This window comes from Jaculus jaculus, chromosome 7 (genome assembly GCF_020740685.1).
Source record: "Jaculus jaculus isolate mJacJac1 chromosome 7, mJacJac1.mat.Y.cur, whole genome shotgun sequence".
Lineage (NCBI taxonomy): Eukaryota > Metazoa > Chordata > Mammalia > Rodentia > Dipodidae > Jaculus > Jaculus jaculus.
In genome coordinates this window covers 156,202,112-156,229,337 of record NC_059108.1, presented here as the reverse complement: position 1 = coordinate 156,229,337, position 27,226 = coordinate 156,202,112, and the positions used below count along the sequence as shown (strand labels likewise).

Below are 27,226 nucleotides of genomic sequence, written 5' to 3'. Positions count from 1 at the left end.
TGGTCCACTCCCCAGCCACAATAAAGCTGGCTCAGAAAGCTGGTGGTGGCCTAGGACCTTTCCTGGAGGCCAAAGAGCCCAGAGGCCCGGCTAGCTGGAGCAACCACTGCCCACCCACCCCCCAACCCAAACATACAAGGCCCCATTGCTGCTTCTCTGGGGTTAGAAGGAAAAGGGTGGCTAGCTTGGAGGGAAGAAGCCACAAAGAATAAGACCAAGTTGAAAAGCCTGAAGGACAGACACAGCGATGCTTTGAAATATTTTAATTTTTATTAACCTAAAATGTAGATATTTACACCAAGTAGAATGCAGACAAGGGACACCCCTCACCTGAACCCCAATCTGTCACAGCCTCAGAGGGCACCAGCACAAGGAAAATGCACCTGGTATGAAATGAACCCCCACAAGTGGCAGAGCCCAGGCCCTGTGGCCCCTCAGAGCACACTGGGCTGCCCAGGACACCAAGCTCTCAAGCTCCCACGAAGTGGCCACAGTGGAACTTGCTGGACAACAGAGCAAGGAGCTGACCCACGGTGAACACTCCTGGGGGAATGTCACTCCCTCCACGGAGTGACCAACCCTCTTCCGTACAGCCCTGTGGTTACCTAGTGGCCTGCACTCACACCACAACAGGAGGGAGGGGCACCTTCCCACTGGCAGAGGGCACAGACTCACCCAGCTAAGAAATCAGGGCCAGCCTCAAACTCAGGCCTGTCAAACCGGCCCAGGCTGCCAAAGAGGCTGGGACAGGGGGCCCCTTCCTTTAATCCCAGAGATGTGGCCAAACCAGCAGACCAGGGCCCTCCAACCACCCACCCCATCCCAACCTGCCAAGTACACAGACCACGTTGTGCTGGGCTGCAGGTGGGAATGGACCCGGCCCTTTGCTCAGGGCCACCTGAGGCTTCACATGAACTCCTCCATACCTCTGTCCCATGGGTGTGCCCCACCTAGCAGGTGGGCCCGAGGCCCCCTCCCAAAGGGACAATCTAGCCCAAGGTATCAGCTACCAATTCCACATCAGGGATGGGCCTGTTCCCACACACTCCGTACTTCCTCCCCAGCCCTTGGGGCTCATTCATTCAGAACTCACTCACGGGACCCCTACCCCACCCCGATGAGGAGAAGGCGCTGCAGATGAAGTCCCAGTCTGCGGAGGACGCTGCCGCGGTGGCCACTCCCTGGCAGGCCGCGGCGGGGAGCGCTCCAGGGCCATGCAGCCGCCTCCTGCCTGGGGATTCGGCCCCGGGGACCCTCAGGAGGGCGCCTCCCAGCCGGCCCCCCACGGGCGTGGCGGGCGCCCACCCCGGCGGCCTCACGCTACGCTGGGCGTGGGCACGGTGCTCGCAGAGCCGGTCGCGTGCGCCCGAGGCCCGGCTCCCCCCAGGCGCGCCCCGGAGCGCCCGAGCTGACCTTGGCCGCCCCGTCGCCGCCGCTGTGCGCGCCGGCTCTAGTGGTCCTAAACATTTCACAATTGCACTACAGAACTGTTGAACTGTTAAGAACCACTGGACCCGGCGCGCGGTCCGCGACGTCCCGCCCGACGCGCAGTGCGGAGACGAGCCCGGGCCGCGCGCTCCCCGGGACGGCCGGCCACCCGAGCCCGCGTGGCCCGACCGGCGGGCGGGTGGCTGCGCCCCGAGCGGCTGCGCTCCGACCGCCGGCGCCTTTTATGCGGCGAAGCCGCCCTGCTCGGCGCCGGAACGCGCCCGCCGCGCTGGCCAGACCGGTTTTTCCGGGCCCGCGGGTCGGGTCGCGCGGCGGGTCGGCCCCGGGACCCGCCGGACGCGCCCGCGCGGGGGTGGCCCTGACTCACCGGCCGCGGGATCTGCTCGGCCCGGCGCCCCCGCCCCCGCCCCCAGCCCGGCCCAGCCGCGCGCACCAGGCCGGGGTCGGCGCGCGGAGGAGGGACGCGCGGGCCGCCGAGCTCGCCGCGGGGCCGCCGGGCCCAGGTGCCGCGGGGGGCGGGCCGGGTGGACACGCCCGTGCCGCGCACCCACTTCAAAGCGAACTCCGTGGGAGGGGGAGGGAACGAAGAGAAAGTGAAACTGGAGGCAGCGAGCGTCGGGTTTCTGGTTAGCAGACGCCGGCCTCCCCTTGTCCACCCCCAGGCCCTGCCTGGCCCAGCCCCCAAGCCAGAGGTCCCCAGCGCCCTCTCGTCAGCTACCGAATTGTGAGAGAGAGACATACACATGTATATAGGTTTTTCACAGTAGGGTCTGTAGCCCAGGCTGCTGACCTGGAATTCACAATGTAGTCTCAGGGTGGCCTCGAACTCATGGTCATCCTTCTACCTTGCCTCCTGAGGGCTGGAATTAAAGGCGTGCCTCATCATACCCAGATTGTATTTCCATTTTGCAATTGGGAAACTGAGGCTCAGAGAGGAACAGTGACTTTTTGGAAGCCCCGCAGCTCTTGCCATTGAAGTCTGTAGTTCTGAATGGGTCAGAGGGGCCAGTATGGGGTGGTGACCACACACTGCCTGGGCTGGAACAACCCACTTCCTGTTAATAGCATTATATCTTGGAACAGCCTAGTCCAGGGCAGAAGCCCCCTCCACAACCAGCTTGGGTGGGTCTCTTCCCTGAGCAAAAGCAGGTACTGTCTTAGCCTCAGAGGGGAATATGGGGGGGGGGGCAGTGTTGATTACAAGCCTCTGTAGCTCCCTTGCAGCTTGAAGATACTTAGGTGTGACCAGGAGGAGAAATCTGTTTGTGATGGGTGTGGGGAGTTGGGGGATGGCCAGGGGTACCTCAATTGCAAAGTCTGGTTCTCTTCTAGGCTAGGAAGACCTGGGCAAACAGGCTGTGATGAAAGGGAGATATTCCCAGAGATAGCCCTGGCACCCAGAGTGGAAGCCACGCTACCAGTGTGAACAATGCACCCTGCAGGGGATGGGGCTCCAACTGCCTCCCACATGCCTGAGCAGAGCTGAGGGGCCCCACACCATGTCCAGAGAAGAGGCTGATCCTGGGGCCCCTCAGCTCTGCAGGGGCCAGTGGCCCACACAGATCTGTACCATGGTTTCTTCAAGTGGAAAATAAAGGATGACCCAGCTCCCTGCTTAGGAGCCTGGTGGCCTAGGACCTGAAAGAGCAGGCCAATATGTGGCAGAATGTGAGGTGTCATGTTGTGACTTCCCTCTGTAGTGAAGGGCTGGGGGCCCTCTAGCTACAGTACTTCTCCCTAGCCCTCAAGAGGAGCTAACTCTCCTACTGCTGGTCTTCGCAAAGAACCGTCACTCCAAGAATTCCACACAGTGCCGGTGACTGTCCACAGCTTTCCAGTAACGCCAGTTGTGAGGCCCTCAGCTCAGCATCAAGTGCAAAGGGGCCCAAGAACCAGGCTTGGCTGTCAGGCTTGGTGGAAGTCCCCTTCACCTGCCCAGATGCTGAAGCCCCTGACCTCTACTGCCCCCAAACATCTCTACTGAACCCACGTGACCCACTTTGGGGAAAGCCTCAGCCAGGCCTCCCTGGCTGGTAGGTCTCTCCGCCTGCTAGGAAGGGTCCTGTGGAGTAGGGAAGGAAGCCTCCAGCACTGACCCAGCCTACACAGTGTAGTGTGACCATAGTCATGCCAGTCCTTTGGGAGCAGAGGGAGGGAAGGCCTGGGCACTGTGAAGAACCATGTCTCGTAGATGCCACAGCAAGCTTGCCCTCCACTCTTCCATCAGGCATATGGACTATTCCACCACCCACCCTGAACCCCAGTGATTTCAGTCCACAGGTGGCATCAGGACTTCTGGCGTTTGTGCCCCATGGCCCTCCTCGCCCACTCACCAGGACTTCACCAGGTATGGGGCAAAGGCTTTCTGGCCCTACCATGCTAAGGTGGTGTTACCTGGTTGTGCAAGGCCCAGGCACACCTGTCTGGGTGGGGAACTGGGAAGCTGCCAAGGGAACACCAGCCGGGGCCTGGGAATCAGGCTGAGGAGCCTGAGGTATGGGCAGGGCAGCCCCAGACTAGCCCACCTGAGTGCCAAGAGCCAGCTCTTGGGGTCATAGTCCCACCCACCATCCCAGGGGCACACAACCTCATGGGGGAAGAGAGGGAGTCCTCTTGAGCTTAGTCAAGAGACAGGTGGGCATGAGGCAGGGGACCTGAGACTTGGAGAAGCTCCTTGCTGCTCATACTATGAACAAGAGCCTAGGGTGGGTGGGCCCTATTCCTGATAAATTCTTGACATTTGGACCCAGGACTGAGCAGGAATCTATACCCTGAAACGAACCCCTTAGGACTTAGCCAAGGCACCCAACCCCCCACCCATGCCAGACAGCAGGGTTCCTGCCTCCTCAGCAGGCAGCTTGAATCACAGAGGGTGGCAGGCTGGGGAGTGCAGTGAGTACTGCTGGGGGCTGTCTGCAGTGCCAACCACCCCTTAGCTCTTGGGCCTCCTCAGCCCGACTGCCCCGAGGAGGTGCCAGCACCAGAGGAGGAGAATCAGGGTGTGCAGACATGAACAAATCGGGTGGAGGCCAGGCAGGAAGCTGGGTTCCCCAAGCTTCTCCCCCATGCCACCCTGCCCTGCCTGGCCTTGGGAAGATTGCCTAAGTGGCCCATTCACTGGCTACACAGACGGCTCTCTGCTCCACAGCCCGAGGCCTACTTCCCACACACCTCCATAGTAACAGCCCACATACTCATCCAGCCTGGCTTTGGGGGCCTGGGGAGGCAGCTGTCCCTCCAACAACTTTATTGACATTCTGCCAACAGAGTTCTCCAGACTCTTGTCATGGAAGTAGACTGGGAAACAGAGCCGGCAGTGGAGGCACTGTCTCAGGCAGAGGGAGCCTGTGTGAGGTTCCTCCAGCTGGCTACACCAGGAAAGGCTCACAATGCAACAAGGTGACTTCAGGTTGAGCTCCACATAGCGCCTTCTGGAAGGGAAGTCTACTGAGAACATGCGGAAGTCCAGGGTGTGCCCCATCTGTGGGGTCCAGCCTCTCCCTGGGGGTTGGGAGGGGCCCAACCAGCCTTGAAACACCAGGAGTTTCAAGTGGGGATGAAGTGTCAAGTGGAGCCTGGCCTGGGCCCCCAGGACAGGCAGTGAGCTGGTACAGGGTACAGCACAGGGTCTGAGGCCTGGTTTTGCACACCCTGGTAGCCCTCTCAGTACGGGCTCTGGGGCATGTCCCCAGTCAGGCCCAGCCACAACCAATGGGAGCTCTCTGAGGGGATGCCAGCCCTACCCAGGGACTTACTGAGGCTGGAGCCTACGCACCAACCCCGCCCTGAAGGTTCTTCAGAAGGGCCACCACCTCTGCGTTCCCAGCTGCTTCGGCCTGTGGAGGGAGACACGTGAGCCCTACCTGCCAGGATGCTCTACTCAGCCCCCTCTGGCTCCTCCTACCTGGACACAGGGCTCAGGTCTCCCACCCTCTTAGGACAGCAAAGCAGGACAGCCTTATGGACTGCTTGTGGGGGAAGCATGTCCCTAGCTGGGCTGGGACACTTTGATCCCAGAAGCTGAGGGCCAGTCAGGAGGCCTCTAGGGAGGACACAAGAGGCAGAACACTCACAATGCACAGGGCACTGCGCCCATCATAGCCTGGCTGCTCTAGGTCAGCTCCTGCCTGCCACCATGCCCGCAGGCCTTCACTGTCAGCCCTGTGTGCCAGCCTGGGGGATGGAGGGAAGCTGTCAGGGCCTGCTGGCCCACCATTACCTGCCCACATCCAGCACCCCTCCCAGTGCCCTGAGCGCTCTTACAAAGCCAGTCCCAAACAGCTGACCCAGCAAGGCTGGGCCCTGGGGCAGGAGTCTCAGCCTCCAGCGGTTTCACTCAGTGGGTGTGACTGTGACTCAGTTCAAGGGCGCATACCAACACACACACACACACACACACACACACACACACACACACACACACTACTCCTGTGCACAAGCACCCATAAGCATGCACACACCCTCCACCTGCCAGTTAGTTTCATATTTCACAACACAGGCCTTATGGGCGGGGCTTCGAGATAGAGCCCAGGCCTAAAAGGCAGAGGGTGGTGGGAGGCAACCAGTGGCTGTGAAGGAGGGGACCCTGGAGGAGTTGGGTCAGGGTTTCCTGGACCCCAGAGGCTGCAGGAAGCCCAGGGTGTGCCCCATCTGTGGGGTCCAGCCTCTCCCTGGGGGTTGGGAGGGGCCCAACCAGCCTTGAAACGCCAGGAGTTTTAAGTGGGGATGAAGTGTCAAGTGGAGCCTGGCCTGGGCCCCCATAGGGGCACCTATTTGGAAAGGGGGTTGGAATGAGGGTACCCTGGCTCTGGCCAGTGTCTGCATCCTCGCACGCTTCCCATCTTTCTGCCCTGGGGAGCTGGTGGGTCCAAGGAACTAGGAGATGAAGGAAAGAGCACCCCCAAGGCCTAAGTGACTTGATGACCCCTCCTGCTCAGGAGGCTGTAACCACTCCCGCAACCAAGAAGCACTGGGTGATTTCTGGGGTGAGTCACAATGGAAGCATCATGAGCCGCCTCCCCACACCACAGCCCAGACAGCAGCTCAGGTTAGAGTCTTGCAAGATACTGGTTCTGGGACCTGCCTCCTGCCTCAGTTTCCCCATCACCCTGGACCAAGTGACCCCAAAATTCTCTTCAAAGCCAAGACCAACTTTAGCTCTCTTGGGTCCCCCTCACATCCTGTCACCTGTGTGAACCTCTCCTCATCCTCCATCTCTGGCGAAGGTGGAGGCGGGGACAGTGCAGACCAGTGCAGGGGCCAGCAAACTGGGGTGTCCCACCCAGTCCACCAGCAGACCCACAGCCGTTGCTCATGCCCCAGGCACACTGCTGAGCGCGCCCCACCCTGGCTACCACCCAGCCCAGCCTGGATCCCACCTCGGCTTTTCTCCTCCTCCTTCTTCTTCCACCTTTATTTTGAGTCAAGGTCTCACTCTAGCCTAGGCTGGCCTTGAACTCAAAGTGTTGGGATTAAAGGACGCACCACCATATTCAGTGACTGGCCTCTCCCTTTTTTGACCACTTCTCATGCTTCCTGAGTCCACCATTCATTCACACACAAGTGAGCGTGCATGCGTGCGCACGCGCACGCACACACACATTCTTCCCCCCCCCCCCATGCGCACTTGCTGGACTGCTCTCAGACCAGGACAACTCCTGTAACTGGATTTGGGGCAAACAGGACTGCCTGTCTGTCAGGCGACTACACACCACCAAGGCATGGGCTTCCCCTCTTCAGCCTCCAACCCTCTGACCTGACCCTCCCAGCAGGCCTTCCAGAACCTGGCCCCTCCCCACACGGGCACTCTCACCTGTCACCTCTCACCTGCACAGCTCTGTCCCTGCATCCTCCAGCTCCTGGGGGGACAAGCAAGCTCCAGCTGCTCGCAGTAGTCCGATGACACCCCGATGCCTGCCACAAGAAAGTGCTGCCTGTTGGCCGTCTCCAGACCTTGCCTACCTGCCTCTGCTCTCAGATACTAACTGGTACTTGTGTCCTGGCCACAGGGAGCAAGACCTGCCCTTCTGGGACCCACACCTGGCCCGGATAAAGGCTGCCCCTGGGCCCTTTGCCCAGGCCCAAAATGTCATCTTAAGGTCTATGGCTTCCATTTGTCTGGACAAGTTCCCAGGTTACCTGGGGTCTTCAGTGTGGGGTCAAAAGGCACCAATCAGCCCTGTCTAAGCAATTGGACATGCAAACTGTGTACCCAGGTGGTCACCTGGCCTATCCAAAGGACAGCGTCCTAGAGGTCAGCCCCATTGTGTCGCACACCTGCGGTGACCTGCCTGGCCAGGCCCATAGTAGGTTTTGGAGAAATGGAGTCAGTCACGCCAGCCAACACTGCCCCTGTGAGGCTGAGGCACTTCCTGAGGCAGTGTTGCTGAGCCAGGCCTGGGAGGGAGCCACCTGCTGGGGTGAGGGCTCCAGCAAGGCCAAGGAACTGTCATGCCCAGCCCGAGGCCACCTGGCAAAGTGGGATGGGGCCATCCTGCCTTTCACGCCACAATTTCCAAGTATGCCCCCTTCTTCTTCTGCCAAGTGTTGGTCGTAAATAAAATTACATGGCCACCCCCCTCTGTTGTTTTGTTTTTGGTTTTCAAGGTAGGGTCTCACTCTAGCTCAGGCTGACCTGGAATTCACTATGGAGTCTCAGGGTGGCCTCAAACTCACGGCGATCCTCCTACCTCTGCCTCCCCTGTGCTGGGATTAAAGGTGTGCGCCAGCACGCCTGGCTCCACCTCACTTTTATGGTGCACTGGAGGAATTTGGGTAATGGGCTGGGAGGTCCCCAGCCTGCCAAACTCTGTGCACCCTGACTACCCTATACAATAAGACTAGCAGGCGATCTGGGTCTCCACCCACCCACACTGCCGACGCTCAGTGGACTTCCGACGCAGATCACCCCAGCTTGGAGCAGGCGTCTCCCTGAGACCCCCATCCACACATCAGGCCTGTTCTAGAAAGAAAATGCTGACCCCTCCAGAGTGGGGCCAGGGTTGGACAGCACCACCGGGTGAGTCTGAGCTCAGACTCTCAGCCTCCCTGTGTGTCTGTCTCACAAGCACCCTCTCTCCAATGCCCCAGGCTCTGTAGGCCATGTGCCTCTGGGGGAAGCCCAGGGAAGCTGATCTGGAATGAGGCGGGGGGCACCCATTCCAAACAGGTCTGTCCCCCTGCTATACCACACCAAGCTGCCAACATGTGTGACACAGGGTACAGAAAGAAGCACCTGACAGCATGCCCACATGCCTCCACACCTGATGCTGCCCCGGCTGGGGACAGGAGTACGGCCATGAGACATAGTGACATGGTGGTCTGAAGCCTTCCTGACTGATGCCAGAGCCAGACAGGCCTGAGGACACCCACGGGACCCTGGCCTCTTTCCTCAACAACCTGCTGGGCAATGTCTGTATGCTCACTCTTGGCGTCGCCAGGGCTGAGCCCCGCCTGCCAAGGACTGTCAGGTAGAACTGGAGAGAACAGGCCAAGGTGGGCGACACTTCCAGCCCTGCAGGACTCAACCTTCCCGGGTAAGGTGGGAGCCAGGTAGGGATCTCCCCCCATGGTATCTGTGCCGGGCACAGCCCATCTACCAGCTCTTTCTCTGCCCTGACCCAGTGCACACAGACTGGGGCACACCCAGAACCCCTCATGTTGTGCCAGTGGCATTCTCGCCCCCCACCCCACCTCTGGGGTCAAGCCTCCTTCACTGGCTGTGTTCATGCCTCACCTGATCTATGCCCGCATTCTCTGTGCAGCCCCTGTCCACCCACTCATGGCAATGCCCAGGCCCCTGGTACCTGCCCTTCACGGCCAGCATCAGTGGGCTGTGGCCATCCTCGTTGTGGGTGTTCACGTCAACACCTCTCCGCAACAGCATGGTAACCACTTCAGTGTGGCCCCTCCGTGCAGCCACATGCAGTGGGGTTTGACCGCTAGAACCCTCCAGGCTCAGGTCATGGCCCTGGGTAACACAGGGAATGCATCCCCAAGAGGGCTAGGCAGGGCCAGGCAGGCCATGGGAAGAGGAGGGGGAGGAGGGAAGTAGGATCCGCAAAAACCACATCCGCCCAAAGCCACAGCAAGGCCCCCTGGCTGGCATGCTGGTACCACTGCCGAGCCTAGCAGGGTCAGTGAGGCCCTGAAGGGTTTTGCTGGACTCCTTGGGGTGGGAAGGAGGCTCACCAGCTCCACAAGGGCCTGCAGAGTAGCCAGATCACCAGTGTGGGCCACAGCCTGAGCCAGGCTGGGCATCAGGACATCCTGTATGGCATCAGCCTCCTGGTAGGAAGATGGTGGCATCCTGGGGCCCTGCCATGTTCTGAGGCCCTTCATTCTCTCAGCGTAAGGACAAGCAGAGCTGATGGTCCCCAAACCATGTCAACCCTGCCTCCCCACAATAGGGAAGGGGACCCAGCACAGTGGAAAAGCACCACCACCATTCTATTGGAGGCCTTTGACTGGAACCTTTCTGTCCACCCAGAGGCCCATCTGCCCCCATGTCAAAGGTCAGCCTACCAGGCCACCTGGCTCCTCACCAGGTACTCGGCAAGGCCTGCACCACACTCAAGACCTATCTCCTTTCTCTGCACTGCTGATAGGGTTAGGGTGGGAAGGGTGAAGACACCCTACCACCCAGAAGGGCTTAACTGCAAAGGCCCAGCATTCCTACAAGGGCCACCCACAATAGCACCTACTTTCCCAGGGGCTTTGTAAGGTCACAGAAGGTGCCTGAAGTGCCACATTATCCAGCGTCCACGGCTGGTCTGATCACAGGCTGCTGCTGGCTAGCTGGGTCCCTAGAGGCATCAGGGGCCCCATGCAGCCACCCTAATGACAGGTCACACACCTAGTCCCTTTCATCTGGCCACTGCCCACCCCAACACTTAATGACGTGCCTCACATAGCAGCTCGGCAGCAGGGGCCAGGAGGCTCCACCCCGACCCTAAGTAGCCCCTGGCCACATGCTGGGCAGCCAGGTTGTAGGGTCTTCAACTGCCTGTTCATGGGTCTGGACACCCAGGTCTTGAAGGCAGGAAGCTTAGAGGTTGGACCATGTCCACAGATGCAGGTGTGGGAGCTGTAACCCCCAAATCACTCCTGACTCTTGGGCACCCAGGAGAGAAACTGTCTCCACCTTGCTCAGGGACACCCCAGCTCTGAAGCAGTAATGTACCTGGGGAAGTGCTGATAGGCCTGGTCACAGCAACCCTTGCTGGGTACCCATCTCTGCCTACACACTCTGAGCAGGTCCCTGACCCAATTCTGCCCCACGGGTTCCTCAGATCTTCTCATCAAGCCCTCGTCCTCCTCCTGTCAACCTTCCGTCCTACAGAGCTACAGAGGCCGGCTTTTGCCATCCCACGGGGGTGCCATGGCCATTCCTAACCTTCTGTGTAGTACCTGCCTGCCACTGAGACCGAGGAGCCAGGCCACTCTGTGGCCCATGGTGCCACACTGCAGGGAGGACCGGCGCTCATCCGCCACAGGCAGCGTCACCTCCCCGCGGAGGTCCTTGGTCAGCATCTGGGGCAGGAAGACACAGAGGCTGCTGGGCTCAGTCAGGGCCAGGTCAGGGTGTCCAGACAATCAAGGGGGTCGAGACCCCTAGGGCAGGGGAGGGTCTGCTGCAGGCCTGAAACTCCACCTCATGCTCCATCCAAGGGTTTAGTGTGGCCCCAGCCAGTCCAGCCCCTTCTAAACCACACACACAGCACCTCCCAGTCCAGGCCCCCACTCTTCCTGAGCCTCCAGGGAGCTCTCAGGGGGCAGTTTGATGCACAATGTGCTCACATGGGCACTGTGAGTCTCTGGCCCAGCTCCAGGGCTGCATATACCTCCTTCCTGTCATCCAGGCTGAGCCCAGGCTGTCCCAGCACATAGGACAGCTTGGCCAGGGCAGCCTCTGATGTCATGTCGAATCCTGGGATAATGCCAGCACCTGCCATTGCCTGAGATGAGGGTTGCACAGACCAGAAAGAGTGGCAGGTCCGTGGTCCAACCTGGGTCTCCCTGCCCCAGCCCAGAGATCCCCCACCTTGGGAGCGGGCAGAGCTCAGTGACATTTGCCCTTATGCTTTTCCCCAGCCCTCCGCGTCCCATCCCTACCGCGCCAGATGCATAATCCGAGGTCACGGCTCCCTGGAGGCAGTGGGTACAGTTGACGATGACTACGCCTCGCGCAACTGCTGCCCGCAGCTCCTGCAGCAGGTCTGGCTTGGTAGGCCCATTCCCTGAGCCGAAGGTCTCCACGACCAGGCCCTTCAGTGGGGGCTGCAGGAAGGCCCGAACCTGCACAGGTGGGATGCAGGCTGGCGGGAGCTCCAGCAGGCTTTGGAGCTGCAAGGCATGCTCTGGGCTTCCTGTGCTAGCTGAACCAAAAGTTGGAAGCAGCTAGCCATCTCCCTTCCTGCGTGGCCGTGCTCTGATGCTACGTGCAGCCACAGCCCCTCCTAGCCCTCCACAGTGGAGGATTGCTGGGCCACAGAGGCAGGGCTCCAGACACGGTGGGTATAGACAGCAGACGCCGCCGTCAGCAAGCTCGGGCACTGCCCTGCCTGGCACTCAGCAGGGGCTCCTGGGAGCAGTGCTGGAGACCTGACAGGGTGCTGATCCAACATGCACACGGGGTCCCTCAGAGCTGACCCTGCCCACATCCCCCAGGCTCCTCCACTCAAGTGACAGAGGACAGCATCTTGGGAAACAGATGAGGGAGGCACCAGGGTCCCTGCTGAGAGAACTGGGGACTCAGAGGCCAAGGACAGGAAGCAGACAAAGGGGTGCACAAAACTGAAGTGGCCAGGAGGAGCAGAGCCATAGCCGCGAGGAGGCCCAGGCAGGAGAAATCGCAAGTTCAAGGCCAGCCTGGCTACATAGAAAGATCTTGTCTGAAAAGAACTGAAGAAAAGAGAAAAATAGGAATAGGAAAGTAAATGCGAGAAAGCAGTCCTGGTGTCATTCCCAGTCGGCCCCACGGTGACGGCCTGATGGTGGCGCTAGGAGTCAGCAGCGCCCTCCACACCCACGCACAAGCCCATGTCGCAGATAAGGCAGCTGGGCTCCACGGTATCAGCTTAGGTGGCAGGGAGTGGGCGCAGCCTCTCACACCTTCATGCAGGCCAGACTGTCAGCCAGGAAGGGGCAGCCTCAGCTGCGAGGGTGGGGCTGCCTCCCCTTTTTGCATACCCGGGCTGGGAAGGGCCTGGGACAAAGGGAGGCGCGTAGCACCGGGGAGCCCCGTATGTATGTGGAGGGGCACAGGATCCACACCACACGAGACATGCTTAGGGCCACAGGTAAGGCACTGCAGTGCCCTAGGGGCACGGGAGCATGACAACCACAGGGGCCTGGCGAGGGGTCCCTACCAGGGAGGCCGGGATCCCGGGGTAGAAGGTCAGCAGGCCCACGTCGCGCTCCACGCCGCGGTGCACCACCAGCTGGCCCTCCCTGCTGGCCTTCCGTACCAGATCCCTGTTGACTGCGAGGACAGAAGGATGGAATGTGGCAGAAGTGGGCCACTGCCAGCTAGGCCCCCAGCCCAGCGCCTCTCTGCTCCCTCAGTGCTGGCCTCCCTCAGGCTTGTTCCAGGCTCTACAGGCCCAGGGCCCGGGAGCGAGATCCGTGCTCAAGCAGTGGCTATGCAGCTGACCAAGCTGACAGGGCTGCGGAGTGGGACTGGAACGCTGCTGGCTGGTGAGGGACAAGGAGGCCCGCGGAGGCAGGCTGGCTGAGCTGCAGAGGAATACACGCCACGCGGGAGGAAGCAGCGCCCAACAGAATGAACAACGTGCCAAGGCTAGAGTCAAGCAGTCTGCTGGGTCCCAGAGGAAGTGTAGGCAATGTCCTCTGAGCAGACACCCTGGCATGTCCCTTGCTGGGTACCTTCAGTGCCTGCTGCTCATCAAGTGAATGAATGAGTGAGTCTTCTCGGCCCTCACCTTTGGGAAAAACACGTCTCCGTCCAATTCACCCCAAACCCTAAGAGCCTCCTGGTTCCCACCACCCTTCTCATTCCCAGGCTGAATAGTGGCAGAATCCCAGGCCTGGGAAAGGTAGACAGGGACAGGAATTTGGCTCAGCGTCCCTTGATCCCAGCATGCAGTGAACCCTCCCAGTCAGGCAGCCTGAGACAGTGGCCTGGTGGAGTCATTGCTGCCTTTCCTCTTTGTCCCCAGCTCCAGAGGCCCTGTAGGGAGGGAGGACTTGGGAGTTCTCCCCCTCTCCTCAGGAGGGTGGTTAACCATGGGGTAGTCTTTGTCTCTGTGTGACTCTGCAGCCGTAACTCTTCTCATGGCAGCAGCCCCACTCCACCCTGCTCTTATCTGTCTGCCCAGGCGAGAGGCACATCTCTAAATCAAAGGACTTCTCAAGCTGCCATTGTGTCAGCTGACCGGTGCTGTGGTGGGTGGGGTGGGGCTGCTCTAAGGTCTCACTCCCTCTCCTGCTTTCCACCTCTGTCCCCCCTCATCCCCAATTGTGTATCCAGAACATTCTCTAGTTTATGATCACATGTGAAGTACTCTGACAGACGCAGCAGGCCATGTAGGTTTACATCTTTCTTATGGGGTCAGGAGGACTGTGGAATAGACAGATGAGACCTGAGGAGGGTCCTGACTGTGCGTGCCTGCTCCTCGGGCAAAACCTTTCTTGAGCCTCAGTGGCTCTGGGCTCTGAGGCATTTAGCATAGCAGAATCACCATTGTCCCACCTCTGCTGTGCTGGGGCCCTCTGTGTATCCAGGGCTCAAGAGGTTCAGGGCCCAGCTTGCCATGCCAGCTTTGGTCTACCCATGGCCTCAGTGTTGGCAGCATACAGGCCCTAACAGCCCCTGCCTTGTTATGAGCATATACCAAGTCTGAACCCTAGCCTCAGGGCCTGGGGGTGGCCCCAGCACTTCTGGGGGAAAGGTGGTTCACATGTACAGAGGTAGGCACTGGGCTCCACATGTCTGTGTGTCAGCAGATTGGCATAAGACCCCGAGCTAGTGGGCAGAATGCCCAGGGGACCCACTCTATCAGCGGCACCTCCCACCCCCCTATGAGGGCGCAGGTAAAGGCAGCACACGGCGAGAAAGCGGGGAGTGAAGGCAAGGGGGAGCACTGGATACACAGAGAAGCAGCCTGCAGGACCAGCTGCCCCCAGCCCACCATGACCCCCTCGGCGCTGAGCAGACCTTGTACACCCTATCACCAAGGACGGTCGCCTGCTCCCCTCACCTCCCAGAACCAGTGACAGCCTGCCTGAGGCCCATGTCACATGAAATCACCACAGTGCTGTACCAGACTGGCTGGCAGGAGGCAGGCACATGCTGATGTAGGTTTCACTGGGACCCCCAGCACCCCAGCAGCCACACCCTGGGTCCAGCATGAGCTTTCTCAACATGAGGTGTCAGAACCTGCTGGGCAACCTGACATCAGCTAGTGGGTGGGGCACATGCAGGATGGTGGGGGAGGTATGGTGAGGGGAGAGGCTGAGCTCTGGGCTAGGGAAGCTGTGGCTGGATTAGCCTGTGGCCCAGGTGGAAGACGTCCTGGGATCCAGGACAACATCCTCTTTACCCCATGGCAGGAGCTCCAGTCCTGAACCCAGCTAAGAAGTGACTCACTTCCGGGGAGTTAGGCTGCATGGTCACCAGTGCCCCCCCAAGTGCGGGCCGGCAGCCCATGTCATCCAGCATCAGGCCATGCAGGCTCCTCCAGAAACCTGACTGTTGCCCTCAGGGCATAAGTGGACCCCTGCCATCCCGAGTCCCTGGTGGGTGCAACGCAGTGGACAAATTGGTGGGATATGGACCTCTCACTGCCTGGAAGGTGCTGGGGTGGGCAGTGGGGGAGGGTGCAGTTAGGAACCCTGAAACAAGCTGAGCCCCTGGGGTCTTGTGGTGAGAGAAGCTTTTAGGAAGTAACCCCACCCTTTCTGGGGAGCTGCTCCCCCCAAAGAAGGAGCCCAGGGCAGCTGCACTGGACAGCCCCAAGAAGAGTCCTCTGCCGGCCCCATAATACTGTGTCCACCCACGAGGTGGACACACTGAGCCCAAGCAAAAGTGCCATGTGGGTGAAGACCATCTCTGGCCCCCTCCACCTACCCAGAGGGCTGGGGCGTCACAGTCATGCTGTCAGACAAGAACAGTTTGGTTCCAGACCAGTGGCCCAGCCCCACTGTGAACATGGGGAACTCATCCCTACAAAGCCCCAATGCCCTAGAATGCCCCCCCAGAGGGCGCCTCATTCTGTGGGAGCCTCTTCTACAACAGGCCCTTGGGGTCAGAATCCCATAGGTAGTAGGGTAGCCTGTATCTCAGTCACTGGGCAGGCCTAGGAGTGCACTCAAGAGCCAGGGCCAGGGAGGGCAGCAGAGGGGGGACAGCCCACCTGTCCTGGACCACACACAAACCCTGAAGGGGGAGAGTGGGACAGGACCAGAGACAGCAGTGTCGAGTCTAGGGAGGCAGTGGTCCCTCAGGAAGGTAGACACTCCATGTGGACAGGAGGGGGTCATTAGGGTGTCCCCAGTCTCCAGTAAGGCCTGACTAGGGTACTGACCTCAGAGACTACCCTGTACCTCAGGGAAGCCTCAAGCCTGGGACTGGGATTGGGAAGAGACAGGTTGGCCTCATGCAGATAGCTGGACGGCCTGGGGGCCCAGAAGACACAGGGTCCCTTTGGGATCTACACTGTACCACAAAGCCCAGGTTCCAAGGAGGGTCAGATGTGCGACAGAGCTGTGGAACTCCTCAGCTAAGGACCATATGGTGGGGCAGGACACACACAGCAGGTCTCTCAAGCCTCCCAGGCAGACTCCCTAGTTCTAAGCCTGCAGTGGCCTGACAGTGCCTCCCAACACCACACAAACCCACAGGCCCAAGTCCTCACTCTCAGCCAGCAGAGCCTCTTCTCAGATTTGCTTACTTGTGACATCCACACCCACCGTGGCCAGAGGGGGTAGGTTGGGGGAACAGAAGGCAGCAAACTTTCGAGAGTCCACCTTGGTTGTCCGGTTGCCCCGAAAAAGCTGGTTCTGGAAGAACAGGCAGACCTGAGGAAGTGGGGACAGTAGCTCAGAACTGGGCCCGTGGCACCCTCCAGCTGCTCTGCTCCCACCATCAACACACCCACCCAGGTCTCTGCAGCCGGCTGCTTCCCTCAGGCACTTTCCTGCCCTGCCAAAACCCATCCAACACAGACACCTGAGCTTGCTGTGCCAGGGCCAGGGAAGTCTGAGCACAGTACACAGGTGACCAGCTGCAGGAGGGCTCATGCCGTCCAATACCCTCCCCACACAACTGGCTCCCCGCTGCTCAGCCCACCGGGACAAGGAACCAGTGATTCCAGAGACCCCGCCAGGGTGAACAAGGTGGGGCTTGTCTCTGAGCCACCCTCCAGTAAAGCCATGAACCTCACCCACTTTCCCAGTACACTGCCCAAACAAAGCACGTGCCAGCTCTGTTCCTTGCCTGTGAGGAACAGGTTTGTAATGTCTTTAAGTGCCACCAGGTGGGACAGGGAGTCCTGTGTCAAGTGACATTAACACACACCAAACCTAAGGTGGGCACAGTATATTTTCTTTCCTTGTGTTTTATTTTCGAGAGACAAGTCTTTAAAGACAGTCCTGATCCCCAGTCTGAAGGTCTCGTAGAGGGCACCACACCTGCAAGCCTTCCTCTGAGCTCCTGGCTGTACCAGGCTGCAGTCAGCATTTGTCCCACCCTCCACCTAGGCAGCCGTCCACGCCGGCCAGGCCAGGTACCTCGGGGATGATGTACTGTCCAGCCATGAGCAAGGCCCCCAGCAGGTTCTCACGGCCGTCGTTCCACAGTGTGTGGATGGGCACCTTGGGAGAGGTGGGGTGGATGGCTAAGGTTTGGGAAGCCAGGATGGGACCAGCGCCCCTCTCCAGGCAAGCCCCTTGGGCCTAGCCAAGGAGAGAGGGATGGCAGGGCAGCTTGCATCTGGAACCTCTACCTCCCTACGTGGGTCCCACACAGAGTGAGTGCCCAGCAGGCAGCCTCACATCCATCACAGTCATCACAGCCATCACAGTCCACATGGCTGCCTAGTCCAGTTCCCTCAAAATCTGAGGAGCTGTGGGCTAAGCACGGTACCAAGGGCAATGGGTGGGCTGTAATGGAAAGGCCTCCCTGAGAGATGCTGGGAAGTCTGGCTTATCCCCCCACTGCCCGAGGCTACCGTGGACAGAGCCTGGAGTATATGGGCAGAGTACCTAGCTCCCCTCCATTCCTGCCCAGGAAGACACAGATGGGCAGGATTGCGTGGGTGTGCAGAGGCCAGGGTCTTCAGGCAGGACCAGCTAGGGAGCCAGAAGCAGAGGGTGGTTAGCACAGTGCTTCTGGAGGGAGCCCCCGCCCACAGTGCATGAGTATGGGGGGACCCTTACACTCCTGCAGTGAGGCTGCTACACTGCGAGACTCTGGGTAACTGAGGAGACCAAGCTAGCAGATAGCCAAGCCACCACTCCCAACAGCAGCTGGCACTTGGCAAGAGGGATGCCCTGGAGCATCCATCAGGCTCTGCTTGGACGGACCTAGGCACTGGCTTCCTCTGCCCATGAAGAAAGCTCCCAGGGGGGTTGAGTAAAATTAGCCCCATGCCACTCACAGGCAGGAGGGGCCCTGAGTCAGCCACTAGTAGCCCATAGTGGGGGCCCAGATTGCCTCTGTTCCCTCCACTCAAGTACAGCACTTTCTTAGAATATTCCATTGGCCTTGGCTTTGAGAAATGTGCATTAGGTTAGAGTGAGAGGAAGGGGTGTCATGTTCTAAGACTCCTGGGAGAACCACAGCGAAGAAAGGTCTGAGAGGTGGATGAGGGGGTCTCCTGAGGCAGCTGCTCTATGTGCAGCCACCATGCTGAGTTTTGGGTGGGAGCAGAGGACAGCAGACACAAGGCCCATTAAGAAAAAAGAAGGCCATGCTTGGCAGAGCTGTTCTGGGTTCTGAGTACTCCCGAGGCCTCACTGCTGGATAAGACCCCCCCGGAGGCCATGGATCCCCAGGCCCAAGGACTGATGGGAGCTGGCCAGGGCACTTCGGCAGGAGTAAACTGGCCATAATGGGCACCACTAGCTACCGTCTAGAGTATCCACATACCCCAGCTGGTAGTACACAGAAGAATGACATTGGGAGTCGCTGCCCCGGGCAGGAAGCCTGGGGCTGACTTCCAGCTGGCTCTGTGGCCTCAGGAGGCCTCTGGCTCGGAGAACTGGACCATGTTACCTGGGCACCAGTGAGGATGATGGGCTTCTGCAGGTTTTCCAGTATGAAGGAGAGTACTGAGGCAGCGAAGGCCATGGTGTCTGTCCCGTGGATGATCACAAAGCCCTGGTACTGTGTGTAGTGTTTCTGTGGACGAGAGTGCGCTCAGGGTGGACGGGCCTCCCTACAGTAGGCCATCTCCAGGCAGCGTGACCACTGCTATAGATGGTAGTCTGTTCCCTTCACAGACCACAGGAAAGAGGAAAATACCTGGATAAAGGTGGTGGGCTAGAGGAATTGCCATGCAGTCACCCACTGTCATCCCAGAGCCCTCTCTAGAAAGCCAACGCCTGACCAGAGGCTCAGGCTACCCACCTCGGAGTGGTGCTTCAGAACACAAGTGACTGTGGATTTCAGGAGCTCTGACACCGCAGGGACGGGCCCCCAGGACTTCTAGACAGTGCCTCCCAGACAGGGCATGTGAGGTTTGTGTCAGAAACCTTCCCAAGCATGTCACTGAGCAGTACATGAACTGGCCAAGGCTGTGGCTGTGAGGGCACTGGTCTGAGAGCCACGGGGCTCCAGTCTGTGGCTAGGCCACTGGAAGGTAGGAAGTTGCATAGGGCAGGGTGCCCTCTGCTGGTCAAAGAAGACCTGGCTGCTCATTCATAAAGGGCAGTGCCAAGGCCCTCATGAAGCTGTGCCACCGTCAACCCTGCTGCAGGGACCTCAGGACACCAGGTGGACCTCAGCAGAGCAGGCCCAGCCCAGAGCCCTGCCAGCCACAGAAAGATGAGACTGCCTTGGGCCACCCCCACCCAGGCTGGGGGTGGCCCCTGGAGCTCTATTCCTGAGCTGGGGACAGATCCAGGGTTACACACTGTCCCCGGAAGCTCACAGCTGAAGCAGGCTGCTTCTCTTAGGCAGGAAATATGCAAGTGAGTTGGGAGCACCAGTGACCATACTCATGGGAGCAGGGGCTTCTAAGGGGAGGCAGATGAGGATGGGGCTGGCGGTCGGTGGGAAGTCCCTCCACTCAGGGGAATGTGGCAGATCTTGGGCCTGAATGCCAAAGTTGGGACTGTGGGGGAGCAGCGAGGAAGCTGCTGCGGGGCTGGCCCCAGGGCAAGCATGACACTCAGTGCGCGACCCTGCAGTGGAGCTTTTTTTGACTGTGAAATGCCCCCACCGAGTGATGCCTTTGACCACTTGGTCACCAGCTGCTGGTGCTGTCTGGAAAAGTTGTAGAACCTTTAGTAGTAGGAGGAAGTGGGTCACCCCGGGGGTGCCTTGAAGTTGTATAGGCCAGCCCCCCTTCCGGTTCACTCTCTGCTGTCTGACTGAGGGTGTGACCAAGTGCCTACTGCCACCTTCCCGGCCGCGATGAACTGTATCCGCGGAACTGTAAGCCAAAACAAACCCTGCTTCGGAGCCCCACTGTTCAGCTGTGTCCAGCCCTCTGGCTCCACTGCTCTCCGCAGCCCCACCCCATCCCCGCCCAGCCCCTCCCATATCCCAGCACCCCACAGGCCCCTCACAGCCCATAGTTCTGCCCTCAAGCCCACCCACGCCGCATAGTGCCATCCTTGGCTGCACAGCCTCCCCACAGTTAAACACCTGCACACTCAGCCCTCCACAGCTCTGCCCACACTGCCCGGCCCACATTCCCACTTGGCTACCTCTATGGTCTGGGCAATCTGAAGCCACTCAGTGATGGTCATGTCACTGGAGTCAAACAGGGGCTGGCACTCCAGCACTGTGTAGATGATCCTCTGGTCAGGGCTGGCAGGGCTGCAGGGGACAGAACACGTCTCCTACTAGGCCTCCCTCCTACTCCAAACACCCCCCCCCACCAGACCACTCCACTGCTCTCTGGCCTGGGGTGCAGGAGGGGCCGTGGGACAAGTGTGGACGGGCTCCACTCTATGGTACAGAGCGTAATCCCCCTTCTATCTTCAGTCCCCAGAGAAAGGGACCACATCTCCAGAGACAGACAGGCCAGCTCTGAGAGGAAGGCAGGCTGGGGTCAGGTCACAGGGAGCAGAAGTCTACCTCAGCTCAGCCTACAAAACATGAAGGACACCAGGCAGCCAGGCCAGTGCCAAGAAACAGGACAGCCATACTGGGTCAGGAGAGGCCACCTGGGCCATCTCGGTTTCTGTTGATGGACTGGTTCCCATATTGGTTGAGGGCCACCTCTACCCCTGCCCCTGGGGGACCAAGAGGCTTGGCGAGGAAGAGAGAAGGGAAGGTGGGAGACATGAGCAGAGGCCCTGGCACACTGCAGTGCATTGTCCCAGCCTTGGGGGAGGCAGCTGAAGGTCAGCTCTGCATCTCCATGAATGTGAGAGGCGTTAGAAAGACCTTGAACAAATGGTTCATGCAGAAGCACTGGGATTAGAAGCTGCTACTCAGGCCTCTGAAAGCACTGTCCAGTCTCAGGATCCCTCCATCCCTGAGCCCCCAAACAGCAACTGGTCATCCCTGCCCTGGACCCCTGAGGAACATGCACTCACGGCAGCACCAGGGTATCCTCAGACAGGCCACGGGCCCGGGCATACTCCTCATCATGGAAAATGTGCAGCGTCTTCAGGACAGAAGTCAGGCCTCTTCCGGGAACCAGTACTGCAGACAGAGCCCAGGTGGAGTGTGAGGTCAGAGCCACAGCCAGCTCACGCAGTCACCACTTTTTCTCCTGCTGGGTGTCAGGCCCTGGACAGGGCCGGGAACAGGATCTGGGCCAGACCAGACAGAATCCTTTCTTCAAAAATATTATGTATTTATTTATGAGAGAAGGAGAAGGGCAGACAGAGAAAGAAGGAATACAGGCATGCCAGGGCTTCCTGCCACTGCAAAGAAACTCGACACATGTGCCACTTTGTGTATCTGGCTTTATGGGGAATCAAACCCAGGCCATCAGGCTCTGCAAGCAAGTGCCTTTAGCCACTGATCCACTTTTCAGTCCCAGACAGAATCTTTATGACTGGGAGGATTTGACCAAGCTGCCCTTGGAGTATAGGCAGTGGTCCCCAGACTGGAAGCCATGGCGGCTTGGACTGATGCCTCAGCTCAAACCAGACAGCCCACGGAACCTGCCTACCACTCCACCCTTCTTGCCTCTGCTAACATCAACTGTGTCCACAATTCCTGTCACTGAGCACAGTCCATGGGCTTTGTCTGGAGGGCTGCCACATGTGCCTGTAGTTCCACCCCATTCATGAGGCACTGTGGGTGCTAGCCGAAAGACCCATCTCTGCCTCCCAGCAGAGTGCTTTAAGGTAAAGCTCAGGTAGACCATTTGATGCCAAGACCACAATGCCCTTCCCACAAGCCAACTCCAAGCTCCCACAGAGCACAGACTGCATAGATTCCTCCTGGGTCTAGCTCAGGTCCCCCACCCTGTCTCCTGAATGCTAGGGTCTAGCACACAAATGCCCCAGAAAGATCATTTGCACCTCTGCCTGTAGCCTCCAATTCTCAGAAACATGGACCAAAGGGAACACCACACAGACACTACCCTGATCTTCGGACCCCCTAAGTTCACAACTGCTTGGTAAACATGCCAAGAAAGTGTCGGATTGAAGTCCAAGCTGTTGCCCTGAGCTGTGACCTTGGGCAGGTTAGCTAACCTCTCTGGGCACATTCACACATTCTCCTGCCCGGGCATGGGATCACAGAAATGAAGACAAGGTCCTGCTCCCATGAGAAGCAGCTAACTGAGCACGTGAGACTCAGCCAAGGAGGGTCAGTGCTGGACATCACCTGCTCCCGGCCACAGCCTTTGCTTACTGGACCCTGCCTGCTGCTGCATCTGATTCCCAAGAACTTGGAGCCTTCAATGGCCTGGTCATCATCTCCCAGTCCTGGGAGAGGAGCCAGGCCGGCTATGCCCCCGACTGGACGCTCTGCGGCAGCGCCTCACCTGGGACAGTGGGGTTCAGTCTCAGATGCTACAGGCTTGTTGCTCACCAGGTTCCTCCGCCTTCAAAGCCCAGACCCAGCTGACCCCCACACCACCTCTTCTCTGATCACCCCTGCCAAGTCCCTTTGCCACAAGGCCCCATTCCCAGGCGCAGCAGTGGGAAAATAGGCCCCTCTGAAGGCAGTAATTCTATCTGTCACACATACTGTAGTCAGCAGCACGAGAAAGAGCAAGAGCCCCATCTCTGACCCCTAGAGTGGAGAACAGCTGACCTGAGGTCAGCCTAGCACAGCCCTAGCCAGCCACCCTTCCCGTCCCATGCTGCCTCTCCCCCGGGAGGTGCTGCTGTCACTGGGGAGCGCCAAGGCGAGGGGTCAGCCATGCTGCATCCCTTTAAGCAGTTTGCAGACCTGCTGGCCTCCGAGAGGTGCCAGGCTCTGGCTAACCTCACTGCCCACCTCAGCCTGTTGCCTCTGACAATTGCAAGCATACAGCCTACTGCCTGGCTTGGCATGCTCTCTCCAAGTACACATGTGGCCAGATCACCCATTTCTGGAGTTAGAATCTGAACAAAGAGACCCGCTGCAGCATCCCAACAAGCCCCAGATGCTCACCAGCCCTCTCCCCGAGCAGCATCCCCCCACCTCCCCACCCTGTCCAGCTGGCAGTGCTTGGCTGCTGCCGCCAGCCCTCACTGACCACCAGACCTGGTCAACCACAAACTCAGGTCTCTATCTATGCCACTCAGGAGCAGCACGGAGAGCCCCACAGGCTTTGGAGCTGGCAGAGTCATTGCCCCCATCTCCCTGCCATGGCCCTGGCTTCCTTGGGCCTCCTCACACCTCTCCCTGCCACTTCAGTGGCCTCTCTCGGGCCTCGCCACTTCCCGTGACCTGGCACAAAACCCCAAAGGCCTCATGTACATCTGCAGAAATGCAATGTGCTGCTGTGCCTACTGCTGACAGAAACACTGTGGACAAGGCTCAGTAAACAGTGCCTGTGTCGGCCCCACAGTACTCCAGAGATGTCCTGGATATGATGTCAACCTGCCTCCCCATTCTGGAGCCATCCAATGCGGGACCACGTGTCCATGGCCCCATACATAGCAGGCTTAAAAAGGGGCCTGAAAATGGCCACATCCTAACCCAGGGTGTGATACCTGCAGGTGTGACAGTGACGAGATCTTCAGATGGAGAGATGATGCTGGATTTTGCAGGTGGCTCTAAGGAATGTTATCTGTGTCCTCACAAGATGGAGGCAGAGCACTTGAGACACAGAGGGGAGAAGCACGTGCAGCGCAGAGGCCAGGCACACAGCCTTGCCCACAAGAGGGCTGCAGCCACAACCCAACAACACGGGGAGCCACCAGAAGGTGGAAGCGGCAGGAAGACTCCTCCCAACAGCTCAAGACATTTTGTTTCCAGAGTTGAATAAGTCAATCTTGCTGCTTTTAGGCACTTGGCATGTGCCAAGTGGTTGACAGCCTCAGGACACCAAGACCTCCACACTCCACCCCAGCTTCCCCCACAGCAAGTGGGGCTGGAACATTCTTGGAAATACAGAGGTCCGCTTATGGGAAGAATGACGTGGGAGTGCACGTGGCTTGGGGGTTGTGGGACGTGCTTGCAACGGGCAGGACACCACTGTGTGGAGCTGGACTCCTGCTGCTGACCATGGCATGGCCCCTAGGAGCACACAGCACACTGCAGCACAGTGAGAATGGGAAGGCCAGCGAGGGTGCGAATCTGTGTGATGTCTTCCATTATCCTAAGTAAACTAACCTGCACACCCACCTCTGATTCTTCTGGCCCACCAAAGCATCCAGTCCTAGGATGCTAAGCCCCACCCTTCCTGGGACTCCCTTGTGGCTCACACTGTGGCCACCAAGATGCCATAGGCATTGCCCCAACTGGCAAGCCTCCAAGACTGGGGCCAACTCTGGTCACTGGGTAGGATGCCATAGGTAGGGGTGGCCTGAGCTGCTTTTCCCAGAAATTCAGCTGTACTACTGTGCTCATGTTTCCCAAAGGAAGCAGGCAAGTGACTCACCAGGAAACAAAGGAGGCCTTTGGGTGCCTGGGTGTCCTCTGAGGTGGGCCTGGGCCCAGGCATGGGGCCATTAGATTCATGGTTGTCACTGAACTCTAAAAGGTGGGGAAGGGTAAACCCTACCATCACTCTCTGCTCTCCTCAAACTTGGCAGGGCTTGGCATAAAGTGCCTTCTGCCCTACAGGCCACTGTTTACCAGCAGACACACATGGTGTTACAACAGCGACAATCCAAACAGCTTTCCCTTGGCTAAAGCCACCACCCCCACTCACTGCCCCTTACAGGAGGTGGCCTGCTGGTTAGTCATTGGTGCGGAAGAGGCCTGTAGCCACAAGTTCAACAACCTCCTCAGCAGGGCATATGGAGGGCTCATTCCCAGGTTGCCTAGCCTGTGGGTGTTGCCCTTCCCAGAAGCCTCTTCCCTTTACACACATGTTCAGGTGAAGAGTAGAGATGCCTGGTCATATCTACGTGCCTCTGAAGAGCAGCTGGCTGCAGCCACATGCGAGGCTGGCTGGAGGCCCTGGAGCGTCACCCCAGCTGTTCATGCATGTGTGCTGCTTGGTCAGCACAGGCCAGGCATCTTGCCTTGACCTTCCTTGCCCTCCCTAAAGCCATTCTGAAGGGGAGAAGGACCTTGCTGCAGGCTATGGGATCCCATGAAGACCTGGGGCTGGTCGGAGGAAGAGCCTTCAGTGTGGGAGCCACCTGCACCCCCACATACTCCCCATGTATCAGGCCTGGAGAGACAGTGTCAGGAAAAGTGACAGGACCCATGTCCACGGAGCCCAAGTCCCCAGAGCCAATTCCTCCAGGCAGCACAGCAACCTCTTCTCTGCACCAGCCCGCTGTGCTCCTCTCCCCCTCTTCCCACACTGCTGCTCCTGGCCAAGCCACAAGCAGCCGCTACCATGGGCCTTGCGTCCCCAGGGGAGCCCTGTTAGAGCAGCCCCAACACGGCACAACAGCGGACACCGGGGTCCAGGTCAGTAAATGCCCACCACGCCCTGGGGCCCACTAGCGCTCTGGGGCCCAGCTCCTTAATGTGTGTTACTTTGAAGGTCAGCCTCTTCCAGTGGCGAGGGTCAAGCACAGTGGCCAAACCACGTCCTGCATTTGCCAACCTGTGAACTGTGTCCCAAGCAGAGGCAGAAGGGTACTACAGAGATCTGGCCCCCAGCAGCTGGGCCACCCCTGAGCCCTATGAGGACAGGCCCAACTAGGGCCTGTGACCTGGGGCACAGCACACAGCCCACTGGAGGTAATGTAGACTTGAACTGACTGCTGCTGCTGCTGCTGAAAGTCAAGTCTGCAGGGACGGGGCTGAGACCCGCTGCCACGAAAAAGTGACAGTCCTGGATAGCCAGTGCAGCAGAAAGGGGTGGCCAAGGGTGGCTGCCAGGGATAGAAGGTCATACAGGACAGGAGGGACGGGACGGACTGGCAAGGAGACAGTCCAATAGCAGACCTGCAGGCTCTATGGACTTGGGGAGTGCCCGGGGAGTGCCCTAGGAGTGTCCGGACGGACGAGGAAAGCTGGGCGGAGTGGGTCGCGTATATGATGTGTGCAGGGCACCTGTGGGCAACAGACCCTTTAACAATAGGTTCCTGGACTCCAGCGGACCCCTGGGAAGGCAGTGGAGGGAAGGGGCAGCAAGTAGGGCAGCTGGCAGGGGAGGCAGCTGAGAGGGAGAGCTAACTGGCGCCTTCGGGCAAGCTAAGTAGCATGCCTCGGGGAGCTTGGGCCCGCGGCAGAGGTGGCCCAGTCCAACCACAGCAGCCTGCCAGGTCCCCAGCAGACGTAGGGGCGAGGTCCTGCCCGTTTCCTAACGTGTCCAGGTGCTGAACACCTTGTCCTCCCACCTCCGTGGTGCCCGGGTCAGGAAGGTGGGGCAGGCATCCCTCACTTCCCCCTGACTCCACGCCACGAGTGCCCAGCAGGGCGGGCAGGGTCCGCTTGCAGGTTCAGGGCCCAGGCTCCGGGTCGTGGCCCCCCACTCACCACCGCCCTCGCTCCGCATGCCGATGGTGCCGCCGGTGTAGACGACCAGCAGCCGTCGCTCGGGCTCCGTGGCGCGCGCCATGCTGGGTCCACGCGACGGGGGACAGCAGACGGACGCCGGGCGGCTGGAGTGACCGCGCTGGACTTCGGGGAGCGGGCCTCAGCGCAGGGGGCGGGGCCGGCGGGACGGGGCGGGGCCTGCTGGAGTCTTACACTGATGACCCGGAGGTCTAGGGGCTGCGGGACTGGGCTAGTGTGGACGTGGGCGGGGAAGGGAAGGACTCGCGGATGGGGTGGGGGAGTCGCCTTTGGGTGAGGGAGGGGCGGGGCCTGGCGGACCTGCCTGGAGGGGCTGGCCATTGAGGGTGTGTGGGCTTGCATCTCTTAAGCCTGTACAGTGGTCAAGGACCTGGAGACAGCCAGAAGGGGCGCTCTCCACAACCCAACTGGGAGTTCATCCGCGCGTGCTCCAAGGCACCAGAGGGCAGGACACAGCGGATGCCATGTGCTAAGAAGCCCCGAAGTGCTAGATTCCAAATGCAGAGAGCACGCTTCTCTATCAACCTACGTGGGCGTGTACCCCTCGGC

At 59.4% G+C, this 27,226-nt stretch overlaps 1 protein-coding gene across 1 annotated transcript; it reads right to left on the bottom strand.

The window, feature by feature from the left end:
• Positions 1 to 1,498: 1,498 nt before the first annotated feature.
• On the bottom strand, positions 1,499 to 26,720 carry Aspg (asparaginase). The gene is given in 16 exon segments (XM_045155605.1): positions 1,499 to 1,999; positions 5,205 to 5,285; positions 5,523 to 5,622; positions 7,276 to 7,362; positions 9,255 to 9,418; positions 9,640 to 9,735; positions 10,858 to 10,980; positions 11,292 to 11,405; positions 11,563 to 11,745; positions 12,819 to 12,931; positions 16,362 to 16,488; positions 17,200 to 17,283; positions 18,686 to 18,811; positions 20,344 to 20,455; positions 21,181 to 21,289; positions 26,639 to 26,720. Coding segments are annotated over 16 exon segments (2,202 nt in total).
• Between the last annotated feature and the right edge of the window lie 506 nt (positions 26,721 to 27,226).